General features: G+C 44.2%; 1 protein-coding gene across 1 annotated transcript in view; it reads left to right on the top strand.

Moving 5' to 3' along the window:
* The window catches only part of LOC142495216 (protein PRRC1-like), a 36,903-nt gene extending 16,686 nt beyond the window's left edge, over positions 1-20,217 (top strand). Inside the window, exons 6-9 of the mRNA XM_075600396.1 lie at positions 3,269-3,432; positions 6,041-6,144; positions 14,372-14,474; positions 18,516-20,217. Coding sequence (XP_075456511.1) covers positions 3,269-3,432; positions 6,041-6,144; positions 14,372-14,474; positions 18,516-18,725 — 581 coding nt within the window. The 3' untranslated portion in view covers positions 18,726-20,217. The remainder of the gene's footprint in view (positions 1-3,268; positions 3,433-6,040; positions 6,145-14,371; positions 14,475-18,515) is intronic.
* The last annotated feature ends 900 nt before the right edge of the window (positions 20,218-21,117 follow it).

Here is a 21,117-nt window from a genome sequence, read left to right as displayed (position 1 = left end):
GTTCCCCGTGACATCTTTCCTTTGCAGTCGGCAGACCTGTAGTCTTGGGCCTCTCTTTTTTGAGGCATACATTTATTTACCGCTGGATAACCAGTGATACCTTTCTCAGGGTCTGATAACTAATATAGTTCTGTCTCATCCTAGACAGAGACTACATTTTTATAGTGGCTCCTTACATAATAAGGAGCCTGTGTCATACCATAAGGGCACGATAGATTGATCGAAGAACACTGGCTGCTTTATTCCGGCGATTAAACTGACGAGTTTTCATCCCTCTGTAGGCAGCCTGTAGAACGACAGTTGCGGTGCGTTGACGCTGATTTTCTTTTTTCCTTCCTTGGATAAGAGCTTTGCAGTGCTTCTGAATAATTCGAATGCTTGTCTCCCTTTTCAATACGTTTTGTTCATCCGCTAGAGAATTCTGTTTCGTGCGTACATCTCTCAATTCTGTTCTCAGAGCCTCCATCTCTTCCTTGTGCTGGTTCTGAGTGTGCATAAACGCATCCTTCATTACGTTTTGAGCTCTGACAATTCTTTTGCTAGGCTCCCAGCAGCTTACGTTTCCCAGGTTTCTTTCTCTTGGGCGTACTGACTGCTGGGGATGGAGCAGCGTCTCTGCTCTCCTAGCTTCAGTTTCTGGACCTTCTCGTGCTCCCTCTCATACTGCTCTGTGGGGACTCACTGGGTACTCGGATGCTCCTGCAGCATTTTTACTTCATTAGCGGCCTAGATACTTTCTTCCTGCATGACTCGCTGCTTCTCCTCGACCTCCTGCAGCCTCGCGCACAGATCTTGCAGCATGTGTTCTGCTTGGTGAAGCTTTTCATTTCTTTCACAGACCTGGTCTCCCTTCAGACACAGGGCCATCTTTAACATTCTCTATAGCTTCCTGTGTAAGCAACCTACCAGCCTTCTTTTTCGCTCTCTTCTTTACTGGGATAGATTCTGATACATCAGCAGTACTGAGCACACATTCTTCATCTTTAACATCAGTGGTGCTGAATGCACTCTAAAAAACCTTCTGCATTTTCCTTGCGACCACAGCGCATTGCTTGCAGTTGCTTGGCTTGCTTTAAAAAATATTCCTCTAGCTGCTGAGGCTGTCCTTCAGCCAGGGCCTCATAGGAATCCTCATCAGAGTAAGTCCTGAAGGGACACTGCTTCGGGTGGCTGGGCTCTTTATACAAGGAACACCTCCGGTGCTGCTCCTCTTCCGGCGCCATGCAGGGACACTCATTCCTGAAAGGACACTGTTTCGTGTGGCCAGGCACATTACACGTTAAACACATTTCTTCCTCCATTTTTACACTTTTGGGTGTATTCTTCACCCTGACCACCTGGAGGCGCTATTACATCAATACTTCACACCTTTCCCTGTGTATGCTATAGGCACAACTGGTAGTCATACACAGTGGGGCAGACTTTACTCGCAGAGTCTGTACGTTACTTCGGCTGGGCAGCCATTTGAAACCCCCGCATTTATTTGCAAACCCACAGACCTTTTAGTGTCGACCCACATTGTCCACCATATGTGACAAACGCCACCCTTGCGTAGCGCTGACATCTGTCTGGGCTCTTCCCGACAGTCTTCTAGGGTTTATTTAGAGAAACACAAGAATAAGACGTAGCATTATAGTGCATAACTCGGGCTTCTGACGGTTTTGTTTCGTCCCCGTAGGGACTTCGCCATTAACCTTCTGTGGTTATTTCTTATATCAGTGACACAATATTTTATACAGCCTGTCACTTTAAGAAAACAACCATAAAAGTGAAGCATATCCTTTTTTAGGGAAACTAACTACACTGCAGCATAAGCCTTTCTAACTGTTGCTGGCCAACTAACCTAGTTCACAGCTAAACAAACACACTCCCTCCTTTTTAGGGTTACCATATATTTAATAATATCCACAGTCTTTACACAGCAATATACATGGTGTTCGTATCTGATAGATGGGGACAGTGTCCCAAGAGTCCAGGCAATTCTTCTGGACACTGCAACTCATGAAGGAGGCGGGGCGTCCTCCCCGAACAGGATACAGGGGAGCAGCGTGCCCCCACCCATCCACCAGCCTGAGTGAATGTGAAGCCGTGGAATGGATCCTTTTGCACTATTCCTGCACTTTGTGACCTAAATCGGGGAGAAAACTGCCTAATATCCTGGGACTGTCGCAATATATATCTATATCATGCTGGTGTTCCGTTTTGTTATGTAACGCCAAAATAAAGCTTATATTATAGCAATTATAGCTGCGCTTTTTTTTTTTGTGTTATTATTTTTTTTTCTCTAATGTACCAGTGTTAAAAATGTTATGTAGTATTTGAAAGGAACTTCATTTCATGTGCACACATATGGGTTTCCATTATTCAGTCCAGCTGTAATAAGTGCTCTTCATTAAAACTTGTATTTTAATAAAATCCGCTTTGGATTCTTATCACTTTCTTTTTTTCCTACCTACACAACATGGCCTTCAGTCCAAAACAAGCTGCATTAAAAACTGCCATTGCATTACTCGTATTGTACCACCATTTCCATTCAAAGTATTTATGGGGGGGGGGGGGGTTTACATATTCTCCCAATATTGTGCGTTGAATATTTTTTTTTGCTTGCACAACTTCTACCTGTTCCATATCTACCTATATGTTATCTCTGTAAAGCATGAAGCATGTGGTTGGCGTTGGATAACTAACTTGCATATTTTTATAGTTTTAACAGATTAATAAAAATGTGTGTTTTAAATAACTGGGTCCAGGTAATGTCATAGCAGGAAATCATTGTCATGAATTGCTCTAGATGTTTCTGTGATGACCGCCATGATCTCTTTATCGAACCTCTAGTGGAGATGGTGCTCTCCTGTGTCAAAATACTTGGTGTGTTTTTATAGATGAAATAAAAACGGGTGTAGAGGGATAATGTATAAACCGCACATCAAAGCTTTCTCCTGCGGGAGCGTCGCGGTTACTTTTGGCAGACGAGGGTGTTCACATACTACAGCTTTTTATGGAATGCCAATATCCATCACTTTAACTAGAGGCTTCTTTTCTCAGCGTCTTGGCTTTAATTCTGTTATGGCTTTAAAATGGAAAATGTTACATCCCTGACCAGGCTACTGGCCATTTTTACAAAGTTATACTACCCCACAATAACATCCCATCACTGCGTTGTAAATATAGCCCTTCAAGGGACTGGACTATACAATGGCCTCTGGAGTAACATCTCTTAGTAAATAAGACCTAAATAGTTGTTTATCTGCATCTTGCCTTTTCCTAGGATCTGGAGGCGAGCTGGATATTGTGGTAACTTCCAATAAAGAAGTGAAAGTTTCAGCCGTTCGAGACGCGTTTCAGGAGGTGTTTGGCATGGCACTAATAACGGGGGAGGATGGTCAGTCTAATATTGCTCCACAGCCTGTGGGATATGCGGCTGGATTGAAGGTAAATGTATCTGCGATAACCATACATTTTAGCCTTTGGGACACTTATTTATATTTACAGGGACAGACCCAAATAGAGCAGTAATGTAATTGGTATCTTAAAAAAATTAAAATGTCTCTTTGATTACTATGCATTTTTTTAAATATATTTACTGTATGCACATATATATATATATATATATATATATATATATATATATATATATATATATCTAACTGTATATGGTGATGACCTCATTACCTTTTTAAAATGTATTTTAAGGAAAGAGTAGAGAAGCGATAGTTGACCTGTGTATTTAAAACAAAATGAAATTACAGGTCGTCCTCGGTATCAGACAGTCCGTTTTCCGTCAAACACCTTATCCGACGCTCTATAATGCTGGACGCATTATCAGACGTCAGAACCGCTTATTCGCGGCAGATTAACATGGATCCGTTATCCGCCGGCGGTTTGCGGGACGGATTCTGGCAGATGAGCGAGGGCCGGCTGTACTCCTAATTGTATAATGTCCTTTATCAGTCGCCTACATTTAACTTAATTAATATGCTACTGCTATCTGTTAAGACTACAAAGTTAAGAGCACTGTCCCTTCTAAAACCAGCATACTCGCCTGCACAGCGGCCTGGTGGTGAGGCTATTGTTGCTTTTCATTTTGAAAACACAAATTGCAAACTGCATCACTGAGGAAGGGTTTGACGTGGCATGTAAAATCTAAACTGCCAATAAAATACACGAGTGTGTTGGCCTGTTCAAAGCTTGAATGTGTAATTGTATATTTATTTTAAGACTTCATATACCGAGCTGATTTTATAGATCTCTCTGCTTTTTAAGATTACAGTGGAGGGTATTTTTGGTGTTCTTCCTTTCAACGCATACAATTTTTATTATACTGGGGAGAGTTGTTTGCTATGTCTTAAAGCAGCGGTGCGCAAACTGGGGGGCGACTGACTGCGGGGTTTACAGAGGCCCAGCGCGTTTCCCGAAGGCACTTAAATTAAGTGCCGGGGGAGCAGCGAAAGCCTTGGCTCCGGCGGCTTCTTAGACACGTCGCCATGGCAACGCGGTGTCAAATGAAGCCGCGAGGTCATGTGATGTCACGTTGCCAGAACCGAGGTAAGGGGGGGGTGGGGGGTGGCGCGGAGAGAGGGCAACTGCTGGCAGGGGTGCGCCGGGAAAAACGTTGCCCCCCCCCCCCCCCCCTCTCTGTTTTAAAGAACACTTTTTTTTAATTTTTAGGGGGGGTACAGAAATCATAAAGGTGGGGAGGGGGGTCCGTTCATATTGCATACATCACAAGGCATGGATTAGATAGCTGGAGTCTCGTATAAGGCTTTTTTACTAGGGCGCTCTCATAGTGGGTAGAGTTTGTCTCTCGGCACCGTGTAGTGTGGTAGCTTATAGTGGTCAAGCCACTGAATGGGCCTGGGGACATCCTAGATTTAACTCTTCCTCCTAGGTCGAGTACTCGTGGGTTGGAGTGGAGGCACCTTTCTATACCTTACAGACTTTGTGACCCACCTTCTAGGGTAACTATAGTAGGATTGATTTAGTGTCTACTCCCTGTAGGCCCGCTGAGTGAATCCAGGGCTCCCAGACTGTGAGGAATTTACTGCAGGAATAGTTTGTCAGACTTAGGAGCTTCTCCATGTGACAGATGAAGCCCAGTCTGTTTTTTATTTTAGATGATTTATTTTAATGTTACTTTTATGTCTGAAGCACTTATTCCCATGATCTGTTATTTATATTATCTGTTATTTATTTGATTACCACGTGTATTACTACTGTGAAGCGCTATGTACATTAATGGCGCTATATAAATAAAGACATACAATACAATAGATGAGGTGGGGATTCCCGACTGCTTCCAAATTGCGGCCAATTCACATCTGTTTGCCGTGAAGATGTGGGAAATCAGCCTGTTCTCCTGTCTAGATAGGCGTCAGACGGTCTGTTAGTAGGAAGAGCCTGGGATCCAAATCCAAGTCTACTTGCAGGATTCCCTGGATCTATATTTTCACCTTTTGCCATAATGCTGATTCCCTGGGGCAGGCCCACCACATGTGAATGAGAGGCCTGACCCCCCACATCCCTTTGGACAGTCGGAGTAGCCCGGGATAAACCTGGAAAGCCATTGGGGCTTTGCATACCACCTCATCAGTACTTTGTACCCATTTTCCCTGATAACTGTGGAGATCAAGCACTTGGCTACTGCTAGGAGGATATCGTCCTAGGGGTCCTTGTCGATTTTCCTCTCCCAAATCATATTCCCATTTGGTCATATATTTAAATTTTATTGTGGGCCTGGATGGGGGACCCGACTAACGTTCCATATATGCAGGAGATAAGCCCTGCTGATCCCTCGTCTCTCAGACATTGGGTTTCATATTTTGACGGGGTCCCTGGGGCCCAGACTTTGGTAGAAGGCTTGAAGTTGCAGGTACCTAAATATTTCTTTTGTTTGGCATGCTTTTTTTCCCTTTTGTATGTATGCAAACGGTTTAATTTTTATTTTAAAATGTTATATATTTTTTATTTTTAAAAGGACACACACACACACATGTAGTATTATTTTTTTTTTTTAAGTCAAATTTTGTTTCATCTTTTTTAGGGAGCCCAGGAAAGGATAGATGGCTTGCGCCGGAGTGGAGTGATGCATGAGAAACAGCCTGCAGTGTCAGTGGAAAACTTCATTGCTGAACTTCTTCCTGACAAGTAAGTGGCTTTCTTATCTATAACTAAACATTAAAAGGGATGGTTGTGTGAGGGCTTCAGAGAGGTCCTTCAATCTTCTTCAAGTTGTGACTTTGCATCTTATTACCAACAAACTTACCATAATGTTTAGTCCCATTGCATGGTTTTATGCCGGTGCAGGATAGTATTTGGCAATAGCTTAATGCTGTCCTTCTGCATGTTTCTCAGGCACTCAAGTTGAAGCAATGCTGATCTAGAGCCATTTGGTTTTCATGCTTCTCTGTGCTCTTGGTTACCCAAATCTCCTGTTTCTCCTATGTGTATGTAATGCTTGTGCTGAATTTCAGACAAGCTATACTTAAACAATGGCAAAGGTAATGAATCCTGTTCTGGGAACTTTATCTAATATGTTGTCTGTCTGCTCTACTGGTTATAAACCAAAAGGGGGGGGGCAGCATTTAGGTGGAGCTTCAAAAACTTCGTACTCTACATATACATATCATAAATTGGTTTGTGGGAGGGTTCGGGACTGCCTCCTCGCACATTATGGGGTATGTCTCTGGGGTGAAGGAGGAACCTATAAGTTTCCATAACCTGACAAATTTAAATAGGTCGAAGGAGGCGGCCAGGTTATCCTCTAGCCGTGGAGTAGGGTTGGTTTGGGGGTATTACAAGCTTAGAGAACCTAAGGCTACATGTTGGTTGCCTGTGTACATTATCCAGAGTAGCCACACATTCTGAAAATTATCATATGTATCGTTCAGGAAAGTTTTTCCATCGTGTATATATAAACCACACCTTGTTTCTAATCTGGATTGATGGTAATTTATCCTGTTTCCAAAGACCTGCTAGGTGCACCGTGCTGCTATGATAATATGGGTTATTAGCTTGATTTTCCCCCTTATGAAGTCTAGGAGTGGTTTGTTTAAGAGAAACAGCCATGGATCTAGGGGGACATCCAAGCCCAGGATCAGTCTGATCCAGGATCTCACCCGCCTCCAGAGGGCCTGCACCAGAGGGCAAGACCACCACATATGTAGGAAAGAGGCCACCTCACCGCATCACTTGGGACAGATAGGGGAGTGGCATGGAACATATTTAGCGATATTTTCAGGGGTGTTGTACCAACGAGTCATAACTTTGCAGGTATTTTCTCGGATAGTTGAGTAGATTGAGCTTTTGGCTACAGCCTCGAAAATATCCTCCCAATCATCATCCTCCAGTTCCTCACCCAGATAGGTTTCCCATTTTTCCATAAATTTAATTTTTTTTTTTTTACCTGGGGGTCTTCAGCTAGCATGGAAAATTGGCTGCATAATTTTGATATCAGCCTTTGTCGGGTGTCTGCCCCTAAACTGTCTCTCAAACAGTGAGATAGGCCCACGAGCCCTAACTTTAGTGAAAGGCCCTTAACTGAAAATATCTCTCCCGACTGAACTCCTTTTTATCCTTCACCAATTTGTCTAAAGGAGTCACCTTAAATTTGTGGCTAATGTCGACGAGTCTACATATGTTTGCTTGTCGCCAAGGATTGTTTGAATAATCCCGGGGAAAATCTCTGTTCCCAAAGAAAGGGATCAGGGAGTTTGGGTTGCTAAGCTTGTTTTTTTTAGCTTGCTTCTGTCCCATAGTATACAACAAAAAACAAAGGAGCTCAAAGCTACATCCAATGTGACAAAAATACACAGTGAAATACCTATATATCTCTTGAAAAAGAGTAATTTAGTTAAACCCTTTGGACAGTGTTATAAGCCCGCTAGCCAAATCAAGGCATGACCATTAACAGGTCTTTAACACTAACTGATTAAAATTCTTCTTGACCTCTATAATTAGAGGAAGAATGATCGCATTGGATCTGTCACAACCAGCTGCATGCACGACCTTCTCACTTGGAAAGAGGGTGTGGTGAGCGAGTGTGTGCGTGTGTGTGTGTGTGTCATATATTGGATGTAGCTTTGGGCTCCTTTGTTTTTTGTTGTATACATTTAGCCACACACACTAGCACTCCAATTGACATATGTATGGTAATTTTGGGGGTTCCTTAAAGCTTGCTGGGTATCTGTCTGTCCCATAGTCTAAGGCCTGGGACATAGTAGGGTGAACCGCGCTGAGCAGATGCACTTACCCCCTGCATCTGTCATCAGCGCGGCTTTAGCAGCCGCTTCCGCATGAGTGCGGAGGCTCAGGTATTTTGGCGAGAGAGGCAAATTTAAAATTTGCCGCTCAGGGAAGAGGAGCGGTCACGTGACCGCTCACATCCAATGGGAGCGAGGGACTGGCCCTGCCTCCCGCCCACCTCCAATCTGCCTCCCGACACGCCTCCGCCCCGCCCATGCACCGCGCACTCACTACCTCGTCTGCCAGGACACAAAAAAGCTCCAGTTTGAGCAGGCGAGGCAGAGCAGGAGCGCTGATCTGCGCGACCCGAGGCACCATGCCCGAGGCCTTAGAGTGTGTGATCGCAGGCAAAGTGGGATGTTTCACAAGACTGACCCGGTTAGAGAGCCACAAAATATTTTCTATAGTGGTAGAGCGTATCATATGTGCCTCCAGGGAGACCATCTCCTAAGATTATTTAGTCTTTCTAATTTACTGCTCGGGCTGCTCTATCTTTTTCAGACCCTCCCCATACCCATTGTAACATCAGATATAACCAAACTCCAATCTTTAGTCTCCAAGTTTTATCTGGAACAATACTTAACCGTAAGCTGCTAACAAGACCAACCGGAGCAGGAGGCTTGGCACTCCTTTGCCTTCTCCCGTACTTCAGGGCTGCGCAAGTCAGTGTGTGGCCTGGCATGCAAATCCTTCACTTAGGACCTAAGTGAAGAATTTGCATGCCAGGCCACCCACTGACCTGCTTGCACAGCCATGTAGTACGAGAGAAGGCAAGGGAGTGCCAGGCCTCCTGCTCGGGTTGGTCTTGTCAGCTGCTTACGGTTAAGTCTGGGTCTCTTATTGTTCCAGATAAACTTTAAGACTAAAGATTGGAGTTTGGTTATATCTGATGTTACAATGGGTATAGGGAGGGTCTGAAAAAGATAGAGCAGCCTGAGCAGTAAATTGATCTTCACTGATTTGGACTCTCCCCATCCAGGAGATACAGGAAGACCCCGCTTCTCGGCGGTACCGAGGAGGGGGTCGCCATTGTTGCGCATGCGCAGAATGGGCCGGTCAGGGGTCGCGCATTTGCAGAATGAGGGCCTTTGCCGAAGTCACGCATGCGTAGAACGGCGCATTGCTGGTCTGCGCATGCGCACATAACGAAAATTGCCAGATCCGCTTTGCGGCGGGTCCTTGGAACGGATCCCGCCGCATGACTGAGGCCCTGCTGTATTAAATTTAGTCCAAACCACTAGATCGGCTTTTAAGAGCCTTCAATATTTGTGGATTGTTAGCCTGGTAGAGCATGTCGTAGTCCTTCGTTAAAAAGACTCCCAGATATTTCAGAGAGGATTGTTGCCACCCGAAATAAAAGTTTTACTTTGATTAGCTTAACTGTCTCCTGTCTTATATTGATGTTTAGAGCCTCCAACTTACTATTGTTTATCTTGAAACCCGATAGTTTATTAAAAGTAGATAGTTCGTTGAACAGGTTTGGGAAGGTTGTTAAAGGTTTTGATACTGTTAGAATGATAGTCAGTGAAGAGGGACCGTTTATATAACTCCCCCCCCTCACCCCCCCTCCACCTCTAGACCTGAGATATTAGGATTTCGGCGTTGGCGGCTCCATAAAAAGAGCAATAATAAGTGGGGACAGTGGGCATCCCTGTCTTGTACCACTTTTTTTCTGGAACTAGGAAGAGGGGGAAACCCTAGCTTTTTACTATTGCAGTAGGATTTGAGTAGAGGGCCATAACTGCTTTGAGGGAGATACCTGAGTAACCGAAGGCCTTCAATGTTTCCTTCATATATATCCTGTCTATACGATCAAAGGCCCTCTCTGCGGCAAGGCTAAGCAACATGGTGTGTTCATCTTTCTGCGCTGCCCAAGCCGTGAGATCTATAATCTTGTCTGAATAAAGCCCACCTGATCGGCGTGAACCAAATTGGGGGAGAATCTATACAAGTCTATTGGCCAGAATCTTAGAACATTTTTTTAATGTCTGAGTTAGATATTGGTGCTAGCTCCCACATGCTGAGGGGTCTTTCCCCTCCTTGTAGATGAGATTGAAGCCTGCAGCATACTTTTGGAAAAACAGATTCTACAATGGAGTTGAACAACCTGAGCAGATTTTTTTGGGGGGGGGTTATAAATTTGAGAACCCATCTGGGCCCGGGGCTTTTGAGGCTTTTACATTTTTAATTACCAGTTTAACTTCTAGGGTTATGTTGGTTCAGAGCTCCTTGTTGAGCCTCAGACAGAGAAGGTAGATGGCTAGCTATTTTGGCCCCTGTGTGGGCATCGTGTAGTACTTTTTTATCATTGTATAATTTAGAATAATAATCTTGGAAGTCTCTCACTATTACTTTTGGGTTTGAGGTTAAAGAGCCCGATAGAGTGGATATTATAGGTGGGATGCCTGTTGCGTAATTTGGCTGCCAGGAGGGAGCATGCTTTATTTGCTTTTTCATAGAACTTCCTCCTTGACCAGTTAAGAAATTGTTCTTCTTTCGCAGTTAAAAACATATTGAGCTCTGCTCTAGATTCCTTAAGGGATAGCAAGGTATCTAGGGACTGGTTGTTTTTGTGTAGTATAGAGAGAGCGTCAATCTTTAACTGTCAGGCCCTCTTCCTACCAGAGGCAATGGAGCAGGCAGCCCGTGATTGCAGCCTTGTGAGCCTCTCACTTTCTTGCCAGTGACATCACACTTCCCTCATTAATCTGGAAAAAAGCCTCTCTTTCCCTGGTAACTTCGTTCAGAACCACCGGCAGTTTGAGTAGGGATTCATTTAGTCTCCATGCTACCCTGGGTACCCTGGTGTTTCGATTTGTGATTGTGGAATCTACTGGGGTATGGTCCGACCAGGTTATACTGTGAATATTTGGATCAGACCTGCGCTTATAAAAAAAATAATCTATACGTGAATATGTTTGGTGTAGAGATGAGTAGAAGGTAAAGTCCATGGCATGGGGGTTTACCTTTCTCCATATATCTACCAAATTAAGTGAGAGAAGGCCTCAGAGGGGAGGATCCCAATCCCAGGTGGTTAAGAGAGGATTTGCCATCTTCAGGGTACCTGAGTGTCTGGGGCTCCCGTTTTTAATCGTCATGACACCAAACGGATATGTCCATCTATATTTGACATTGCAGTCTCCCAATTTTGCTATCACCTCCTGAAGATTTCTCCTTTTGGCAAGTGTGGACGGTGCCGGGTCTGCGTATACCTAAAGAGGCATATTTTGGAACTTGAGATCCCTGAAGCCTCTTCTCACAGTATTAAAGGCCTCCTTAGTCTTGAAATAGTGGAATCTCAATACCGCATCTCTTGGCTTGTCACCCGGTTGGGGTCTCATTCTCTGGGCCCTGTAGCATCTGTCCAGGGTGAGAGACTTCAGTGACATCTGGGAGAGCAGACGTTAGCCACTTGCCTATAAATCCCTCGATATCCGTCTCTGATTGCGGCATCCCCTGAATCCTGAGATTGTTACGGTGATCTCTGTTCTCCGTATATTCCTGTCTTTGACTTCCAGGAGCTGGGCTTTCACCTCTTTGAGTTCAGCGTCCATAAGGGATTGACGGGTGATTGTTGCGTCTACCTTTTTGATTCTAGGGAGCTGGTACGTTCTTCGAGGGACGATATTCCTTCTTTGAGATCCTTCACTGCTGTTTGCATTAGGGATTCAATTTTATTATAGAAGGTAAGAAAGTCGGTCTTTTGTGGAGAGATTTTCGGGGCAAGATGGCCGCTCCTCACCTTGAGGGCCTCTGCACAAGCCCTGCCGGTCAGTAGCTTCCCGCCAGGAGGCCCCCCCCTCCACACGGGCGATGAACCTCACCAGCAGCGGTCCCTCACCCTCTCCAGAGTCTGGTGCCTCAAGTCTATGCCGACAGCCACTGACTCGGCTCGCGGGACTCCGCTACCCACCAGCTCCCCCCCCTCACCTGCGGCTGCTCCGGAGCGCGTTCGCACTCCGCTGCCTTCACAGGGACGTCCGTCCCCGTCTGTCACTTTCCTCCGGCAGAGGGCTAAGCTGCCTGAGATGGATAAGGCCGGCCCCTTGTGATGGGCGGCTATTTTGGGAGTTTCGGGGTTCTCGGCGACCGCTTTTTCTCTTGTGGAGCCCACAAGCTGGGCGGTCAGTCTGGGAGTTGGTTCTCTCCCTGCTCCCCCAAAAATGCGGGTTGTTGGGGTGCTTTTTTGGTGGAGTATTGACGCCTAACTTGCTCCCTGTACTGGGAGCCGAGCAGACCTGCATCTGGTCAGCTCAGTCCTGGCCACGCCCCCCCCAAAGGGAGAAGCGCAGGGATTCACTTTCTGTTTTTCACATTTGTATGGAGAAGCGTGGCGATTTTTATATATTTGTTTTACACGCACACCCCCCACCACCCCCGAGGTCTGTCGTATTTTAACTTTATAATACATTTCTACATCTGGTTGTCCAAACTCTACTTGTAATTCAGAGCTATTTAATGCTGCATTATTTAATAATATCTTTTGAGAACGTTAATAGATTTTGGCCAAATGGAGCAGAATGTTGGAACGACCAAGTTTTTTTAATAAGTTATGTTAAACCATAAAGACGACTCCTGATTGAGTGGATTGATATTGAATCATTTACATTAGGATTTCCAGATCATTTTACGATTCTCAGTAATTGACTCACCCGGTTTTGCGCTGCTAAATATAATCTAGTTAAGTGAAATACATTGCATAATCCTCTAACATTGTCTATGGATGTCCTGTATGAAGCCCTCTTGGTCAGGATGAATTCTGGTTTCTATAATTGTATTTATTCAATTGGAGATAACTAGCTATAATTGTCGTGTGTGTGTGTGTGTGTGTGTGTGTGTTAAAAACACACACTGTTTTTGAATTGGTTATTTTAAGCCAACAACGTCATCTATAATTTGGGTCTGATTTTCCTGGCATTCAATTGAAAAGCCTTCTGGTTTGGGGTATTTTCTGAAGCAAGCTTTTTTAAATTGACTTGATTTCAGTCTGCATTTCTGCATTGGAGCGCAAAACTTTTTAAAGTAGAACATTTAAAAAAAAAAAAAAACTTGTTAATATTATTGTGGTCTGAGTCATATTCAATTATTATCATAAATGGCAATAACATTACGTGTCAATTTTTAGTTCTATTTGACAGCAAGTTTCCACATTTTTTTTTTTTTTTTTTTTTAACACTTTAATGTTCTTTGCAAACTTGATTAACTAAAACTTGAGTGATTTACCGCCTTTTAGCTCTTAACTTGTTTTGTCGAGCTCCCCTTTTTCATCGGTGATATGTTGGGGGGAGGGGGGGGCCTACTTGATGTAATCCAAATCGCATGGGGAAAAAACCTTTATGAATTGGTATACAATATAAATGTCAATACAGATACGTAAAAATACTTGCATATGTCAACATTTTTAAAACTGCAGAACAGGACACATTTTTATATGGGTTTTTAAAAAAATAAAATTCGTAGTAGTATATAAATACTGACTGCAATTTATTTTTATTGTGTAGATTCCTAATGCATCCTCTCTGTCACCCTCCCCCCCTCTTTATCTCTGCTCCCCCCCCCCTCCCCTTCATCTTTCTTCCTCCTCTTACCTCCTCCACCCCCCCCTGCTTCCCTTAATGCCTATCTGGCTACGGTGGTGGAGTACCGCCGGAGCAGGGCAGCAGAGGAGTTTGATGGCTAGGGAGGAGCGCACTTTATCAGCGGCAGACACCGGAGGTCGGTGAAGACTTCCAGGTCTTACTGCTAGGGCGCGGTTCCTCGCGCCCCCCCCCCCCCTCTTTTCCCTAGGCTGTCCTGCTCCGTTTTGGCGGTCCTCCGTTCTCTTCTTACACCATTGTCCTTTCCCAGCACCCCCCCTTAAAAAAAAATCTTGCGCCCCCCAGTTTGTGCACACTTGTTAGTTGATATGAGTTGGAACTAAGAAATTCATATCCCCTGCTGAAAACTACCCTGCCACTGCCAGCAGGTATATTCCAGCAGAGGATTTACCATTAACTAATCCGGATGCCTCAGATTACATAACCATTTTATAATGGATTGTAATGATGGTTTGAAGTCTGGGTTTGGTCATGATAGGCTTTGCAAACTAAAAAAAACCTGATGGTTTACTGCACATTCATTCTGTTTTCAGGTGGTTTGACATTGGCTGTGTAATTGTGGATGACCCAGTCCATGGAATACGTTTAGAAGCCTTCACACAAGCTACACCAGTTCCTATGGAATATATACAGCAGGTTAGTGTGACAGTGTGTGCTTCCTCACCCAGGAAAACAGTCATTTAATTATTGGTGTTGGATATTATATATTTTGCTTCTTAAGTAATGACAAGAAGACCGTTCTCTCGTCACACATAGCTGTAATAGCATCCTGTCGTTTTCTGTGTTGAGGAATGGTCAATGGATTTATTTTTTCCAATAATTCTTTGCAACAAACTGATCCTTTCAAATCACTGCTGCACTTGGTATGGACACCCAGAGGTAGTATCTAATGAAAGACGTACATGTATTCTAGAAAGCTTGTTTGCATTTTGGGCTTTTGGGAGTGAATTCGAATAGATCTGATTCAGCGACCTCACTTTACTGCAACTCCAAGCTTCTTCATGTGTTCATTTATCATGATGTAACTCTTTGATTGGACGGCAGAGGGAGCTTTAACCCTTATTTGCTGTCATTCTCTTGTGCACAGCACTGATCAGTTTTGCAATGAGATATTTAGGGCCTCATTCACTGTAGGGACGGTTCAACCTTATGAGGACTCCTGGGTCTCTTTAAAAATGTACAGTGACGCTGTGGAGCCGCCCCACTTTGTTTTTGTTTTTTACTTTTAATATCCAGTCTAGTTATCCTATGTATATAACAATACTTGTGATGTGATTGGGTTTCTATGTTCTTTTTCTTTTCTTCAATTACATTGTGTGTGTGTGTGTGTGTGTGTGTGTGTGTGTGTGTGTGTGTGTGACGCACGCTCCATTTAGTAGTCATTTTGAGTGATTACATTAAAAATCTAACAAAATCAAACTATTGGAGAATATAAACCCTGCCAGTACCAAAGTCTTGTCAGGAAACCACTAGCAATCTAGGGTTTCCCTTGAAAGTTTAAACCCCTTCACTATAGTTTGCTAAACCTCTACAATCATTGAGGGTGGAGGGCAATTCCTGTATTAATGGACCACCAACAGGTTTTAAGGATATCCCTGTTCAGCACAGGTTAAGCCACCTTTCAGTAATATAGATACAGTATATATATATTTGGCAATGGTGCACAGTACAATAGTATAAGCTTTCTACTTATGCACTGTCACTTTGGAAATGCTGATGGATACCTGGCTTATAACACTGACACTGCTTAGACCTCCTTGGGTTGAGCGATTTAAAAAAAAAAAAAAAAAAATGTATTGCTATAACTATAACTATATATCTGTATACTAGTAAATCTTATGAAAATGTATTCCTTTTGAGAACACACTTTATTTAGATTTACTAGGCCATAGGGCCTCCCTTTCCAAACCCTTTCCATGTCTGCACTTAACATTCTCTCTCCTATGCTGCTTCCATTACCCTAACATCATTAATCCACCCTACATCCCGTCACTCTCGCCCTCAGATTCTCCCTTCATTTAAAAACAGATTGGTGTGTGTGGTTTGTGTCATCTCATCTGGGTAATTTTTTTTATTTATCTTTTAATTTTACCAAAATCTGATACCTGTAAGTAATTTTACTTGGAGGGGTTTTATTTTTCTGTGGTGTCACTGTGTTCAGCAACTGCTTGCACAGCCAGAGTAGCCCCTTCTGACCTCTCAGTAACTTCATTGGTTTTCTGATGAGGGCATGGTTTGGGTAAAATTATTATCAGGGGCCCCTAAGACATTCTACTGTCTGACTGTGATTGTGCGCCTGCTTGTTGGTGTGATTGTGCACCTGCTTCTTGGTGTGATTGTGCGCCTGCTTGTTGGTGTGATTGTGCTCCTGCTTGTTGGTGTGATTGTGCTCCTGCTTGTTGGTGTGATTGTGCACCTGCTTCTTGGTGTGATTGTGCGCCTGCTTGTTGGTGTGATTGTGCACCTGCTTGTTGGTGTGATTGTGCTCCTGCTTGTTGGTGTGATTGTGCACCTGCTTGTTGATGTGATTGTGCGCCTGCTTGTTGGTGTGATTGTGCACCTGCTTGTTGGTGTGAATTGTGCACCTGCTTGTTGGTGTGATTTGTGCTCCTGCTTGTTGGTGTGATTGTGCGCCTGCTTGTTGGTGTGATTGTGCACCTGCTTGTTGGTGTGATTGTGCACCTGCTTGTTGGTGTGATTGTGCACCTGCTTGTTGGTGTGAATTGTGCACCTGCTTGTTGGTGTGATTTGTGCTCCTGCTTGTTGGTGTGATTGTGCGCCTGCTTGTTGGTGTGATTGTGCTCCTGCTTGTTGGTGTGATTGTGCACCTGCTTGTTGGTGTGATTGTGCACCTGCTTGTTGGTGTGATTTGTGCTCCTGCTTGTTGGTGTGATTGTGCGCCTGCTTGTTGGTGTGATTTTGCGCCTGCTTGTTGGTGTGATTGTGCGCCTGCTTGTTGGTGTGATTGTGCGCCTGCTTGTTGGTGTGATTGTGCGCCTGCTTGTTGATCTGAAGTCACCCTGCACATTTAGGCCTGGGACATAGAGGGTTCAGCCGCGCTGAGCAGCGCTCCTGCTCTGCCTCGCCTGCTGAAAATGGTGCTTTTTTCTGTCCCTGCAGGCGAGGCAGTGAGCGTGCTCTGGAGCGGAGGCGGAGCAGGAAGCGGTGTAAGTCCCCCGCTCGAGCGGTCACGTGACCGCTCCTTCGCTTCCCCGAGCGGCAAATTTGAAACTTGCCTGTCTCGGCAAAGTTTCTGAGCCTCCGCACGCATCAGCACGCATGCGGAGGGGGAAACTATAGCCACCCTGATGACAGATGCAGGGGGTTTGTGCATCTGCTCAGCGCTGCTCAGCCCGCCTCGGCGAGCTTGAACTTACTATGTCCCAGGCCTAAGGTGCACTTGTACGGAGCATAGATGAGATTTTTGTCAAATTGATCTTCAGCAGGTTCAGTGAACTGAAGAACATTGTCACAGAGATTTTAAAATGTGACAGTGCTTCCTTGGAAGATTACTGCATGCTGCTCGTACGAGTATATTTTTACCATTTTAATGACTGTCGGGGTCTATACAAGTATCAATGTTTAGTTGGGGCTCACCTCTGCAATTTTAAAATGGAATTCTGAACTTGTTAAGCTTTTGGGTCTAAGAATTTTTGGGGGTGAAAGTATCAAACTGCAGAAAACACAGTGAGCGCTTTTACAAAAACAGGAAATCTGTACCCGTTTTGGTTATTACCTGTAGCTCTTACCTAACTGATTTGTGAATTAACTCCAGTGATCAGGAATAAAGCATTCCTGATGAAATCCTCTCCTGATGATAAGAATATAACTCTTATACTCCGCTCAACTAGTTTTTGCACGAGCATCATATTTTCAATTCGCTTTTTAGTTGTCAAATAGTAAATGTATTTAGTAAAGAGGTGAAATATTGAGGCATGTTTAAACCTTGATCCTGGTAGCGTAGGTCAATGTTTTGATTTATACTTGCTGTCATTTTGTATAGGTTGTAAATAAGATGCCATTTTACAGACGGACGGTTATAAATCATAAGCATATGTCAGACTTTAACAACAACTTAACATACTGAGATGGGGCAATGGGGTCGTTTTCATGTGAACTGTGTTCCAGATTAAATTTATGCTGTCTGGTATAACAATGAATGGTTGCCTGGCAGTGGTCTGTAAACTGTCATGTTAAAAGTCCCACATTAGTATGATTCGTATCTGTATAAAACGACGAGGTGCGTCTGGAGGGTACTCAGTATTCAATAGTGTACTATTCAGTATTCAAATAGCACGTGTGTTAATATGGAAAATTATTTCTAAAGCATTGACATTCTTTTTTTCGTCTTTTTCTTTTCCCCTCTCCCAGTCTTTTTAAGTTAAATTATTGTAGTAGTTATTTTATACGCTGCCCCAACAGTAATGTCATTATTGTCTCCCCACCAAAGGTGTTATGTATATGATATAAATATATGTAATTCAAAAGTAACACCCTGCCCCTTTTATGTTCTGTACCTCACTCCCCATTGTTCTTAACAAAAATGCAAATAAAGAACGAGTTAAAAAAAAGTCCCACATTAGAAAAAAGTGTGTGTGTTTGGACTCTAAGCCATAATATTTAGGATTATTTGAGTAGCTACATTATGATTATTTATTTATTCTAATTTCTTCCTAGGCCCAAAATTTGACCCCGCAGGATTACAACCTCAGATGGTCTGGCCTCTCAGTGACGGTGGGCGAAGTGTTGGAGAGAAGTTTACCGCATGTCACCAGGACTGATTGGCACGTGGCATTTACAGGCATGTCCCGTCGGCAGATGATTTATGGTGCGGCCAAAGCCCTCGCAGGAATGTATAAGCAACGGCTACCACCACGGATCCTCTGAAAACACACACACTGGGACTTGATGCTGTTTCAGCTTGTTTTGTAGTTTTTGAACAGTAGACCAAAATGTGTAATAAAGAGTAGTTTTGCTTGTTTAAATAAAAAGCAAAATATATATATATTTTTTTTTTTTTGCAAGGGAAGTAATAAAATCGACACTGCTGTTCAATCAAGAGATTACTTGCATCTGCAAAAAGGTTAACTCCTCCCAACAGCCACCCGAACGTCTTATGTGTATCAAGTGGAGGCTTGAGTGAGTTTGTGGCAATATTTGGCCACTTGCTATAAGAAAATAAATATACAATATAGTCTAACGCTATACTCCTGTGTAGCCATCTTTTTAAGAAAAGAAAAAAAAGCAACGACTTAGAAGTATAATGTCAGGAATTACAGATTTACGAGGATAGTTTTGTACATCCAATTTCCATGTAAAATGCATATTGTTCACGTGTTGTCTGTCAGTTTGTTTTCTTTTCAAGTCTTGGTGTATTATAACATTGCTATATCACCATCTACCTTCAGACCTGAGGGATCGCATTAGTACTACAGAACATGCACATGATCTCAGGGCTGATGCCACGTGCTTTGCAGGCCACATGTAAGTGAAGACCGCGCACTACAGCTGGCACTCGGGCTGTAATAATCTGGATGATTTGTATTTGCTGACATTTCTTGTTGTTGTGTTGGGAATTGCCATCAAGGCCTGAGCACAAGCGCACAGATTGATTGCTCTCATTTTGCTATCTCATTTTTCTGTAACATTGTTTGAATTGAATAAACTTTCAGTACAAAAGCTTTATGCAGCCTGCAGGTCGTGTCTTCATGCCAGCGAAAGAAATTCAACTAGGACCAACGTCCTTATAATGCATCTGATCTCAGACACGCTATTAGAGAGAGGATTGAGGTTCCTTACAATGCATCTGATCTCAGACATACAATTAGAGTGAGTTGGGCTTCCTTACAATGCATCTGATCTCAGTCTGACGTCACTGACCGGAAGTGATACGTCCTCCTTAATGATCCAGCCGGTGTGTACAGCTCCCAGTGTCTCTTTACTTGGTGCAGGCAGAGAGCTGATTACAGAGACCTCCGCAATCTGTACATGCAACTACCTCCTGCGAGTTTCTCCACTTAGTGTGGTTTTATCAGGGATGGGTCTGCATCCCATCATGCCCCATTATATATATTTTAAATATGGATTAATTAATATTGCATTCCAGTTAATCAATTTACTGTACAAAGTTATCCAATTAGTGTCTGGTCAAAGGGATAATTTGGCTCAGTGGTTAGGATGTTTTCCAACTCATACTTGTGTATATAATGCTGATATTAATGAATTCCTATTTGATCACTTTATTAGGTCAATGAAATACGTTGATGAACATGTAGTAAACCATGTGGATCACCATTGTTCTTGAAACATCTTCTGTATATATTTACACTCGCATCTTTTATATGTTCTCTGAAAATCAGATTATAAAGCGCAATCTGTACAAAAATAATAAATGGTGAATAAAATAAATACAATGCTCTACATTATTACTCAAATATACTAAAATATATTATAGACTTAACTTAATATTACCAATACATAAAACCTTAAATCTATATTTTTTTAAACCATTGTATGTCCCTGTGTCTAGGGGCAATCTAATTGGTCCGGCGGTCCGTGGGCCGCCGCCCTCCCACGGCTCTCATTGGCTCACCCCCCCCCCCTGTGTCCCACCCCCCCACGGCTCTCATTGGCCAGTGTACCTCACCCTCCCCTCGTGTTTCGCTCTCCACGGCTACACCGCGTGCCCCTCTGAGCGCAGTGCAGCCGCAGATTCTCCTCACCAAGCGCCCCTGCAACCCCCCCAGCCGCACCTCACACCCGGCCCACCATCTGGCGCTGAAACCCACCAGCCACAACCGGGCCGCAACCTCCATCCGCACCCCCGCCGGATCAGTCCCTCACACCCGCATTACCACCCCCCCTTGAACCGCACCATCAGCCCGTCTCACCGCCACCTTTCCCTCACACCACCACTCCAAGCAGTCGCATCTCCGCCCGCATACACTTCCGGCCGTTGCCTCTCTCCCTGCCGCGCACACCTCACGCCCGCATGCCGCATACACTTCCGGCTGTCACCTCTCGCCCGCTGCCGCACATCTCTCCCACACACTCCAGGCCGTTGCCTCTCGCCCGCTGCCACCTCTAGCACGCACGCCGCTCCTGTCTTTCACACACCCCCCGCTCCTGCCTTTCACCCTCCCCTGCTCCTGACTTTCACCCCCCCCGCTCCTGCCTTCACCCCCCCCCCACTCTTGCCTTTCACACCCCCCCACTCTTGCCTTTCACACCCCCCCCTGCTCCTGCCTTCCAGTCACTCAGTAACCCTCCCGCGCACCCA

This window comes from Ascaphus truei, chromosome 1 (genome assembly GCF_040206685.1).
Source record: "Ascaphus truei isolate aAscTru1 chromosome 1, aAscTru1.hap1, whole genome shotgun sequence".
In the NCBI taxonomy this organism is placed as follows: Eukaryota; Metazoa; Chordata; class Amphibia; order Anura; family Ascaphidae; genus Ascaphus; species Ascaphus truei.
The sequence above is the reverse complement of the archived record's forward strand: the minus strand, read 5'-3'. Positions and strand labels throughout refer to the sequence as shown.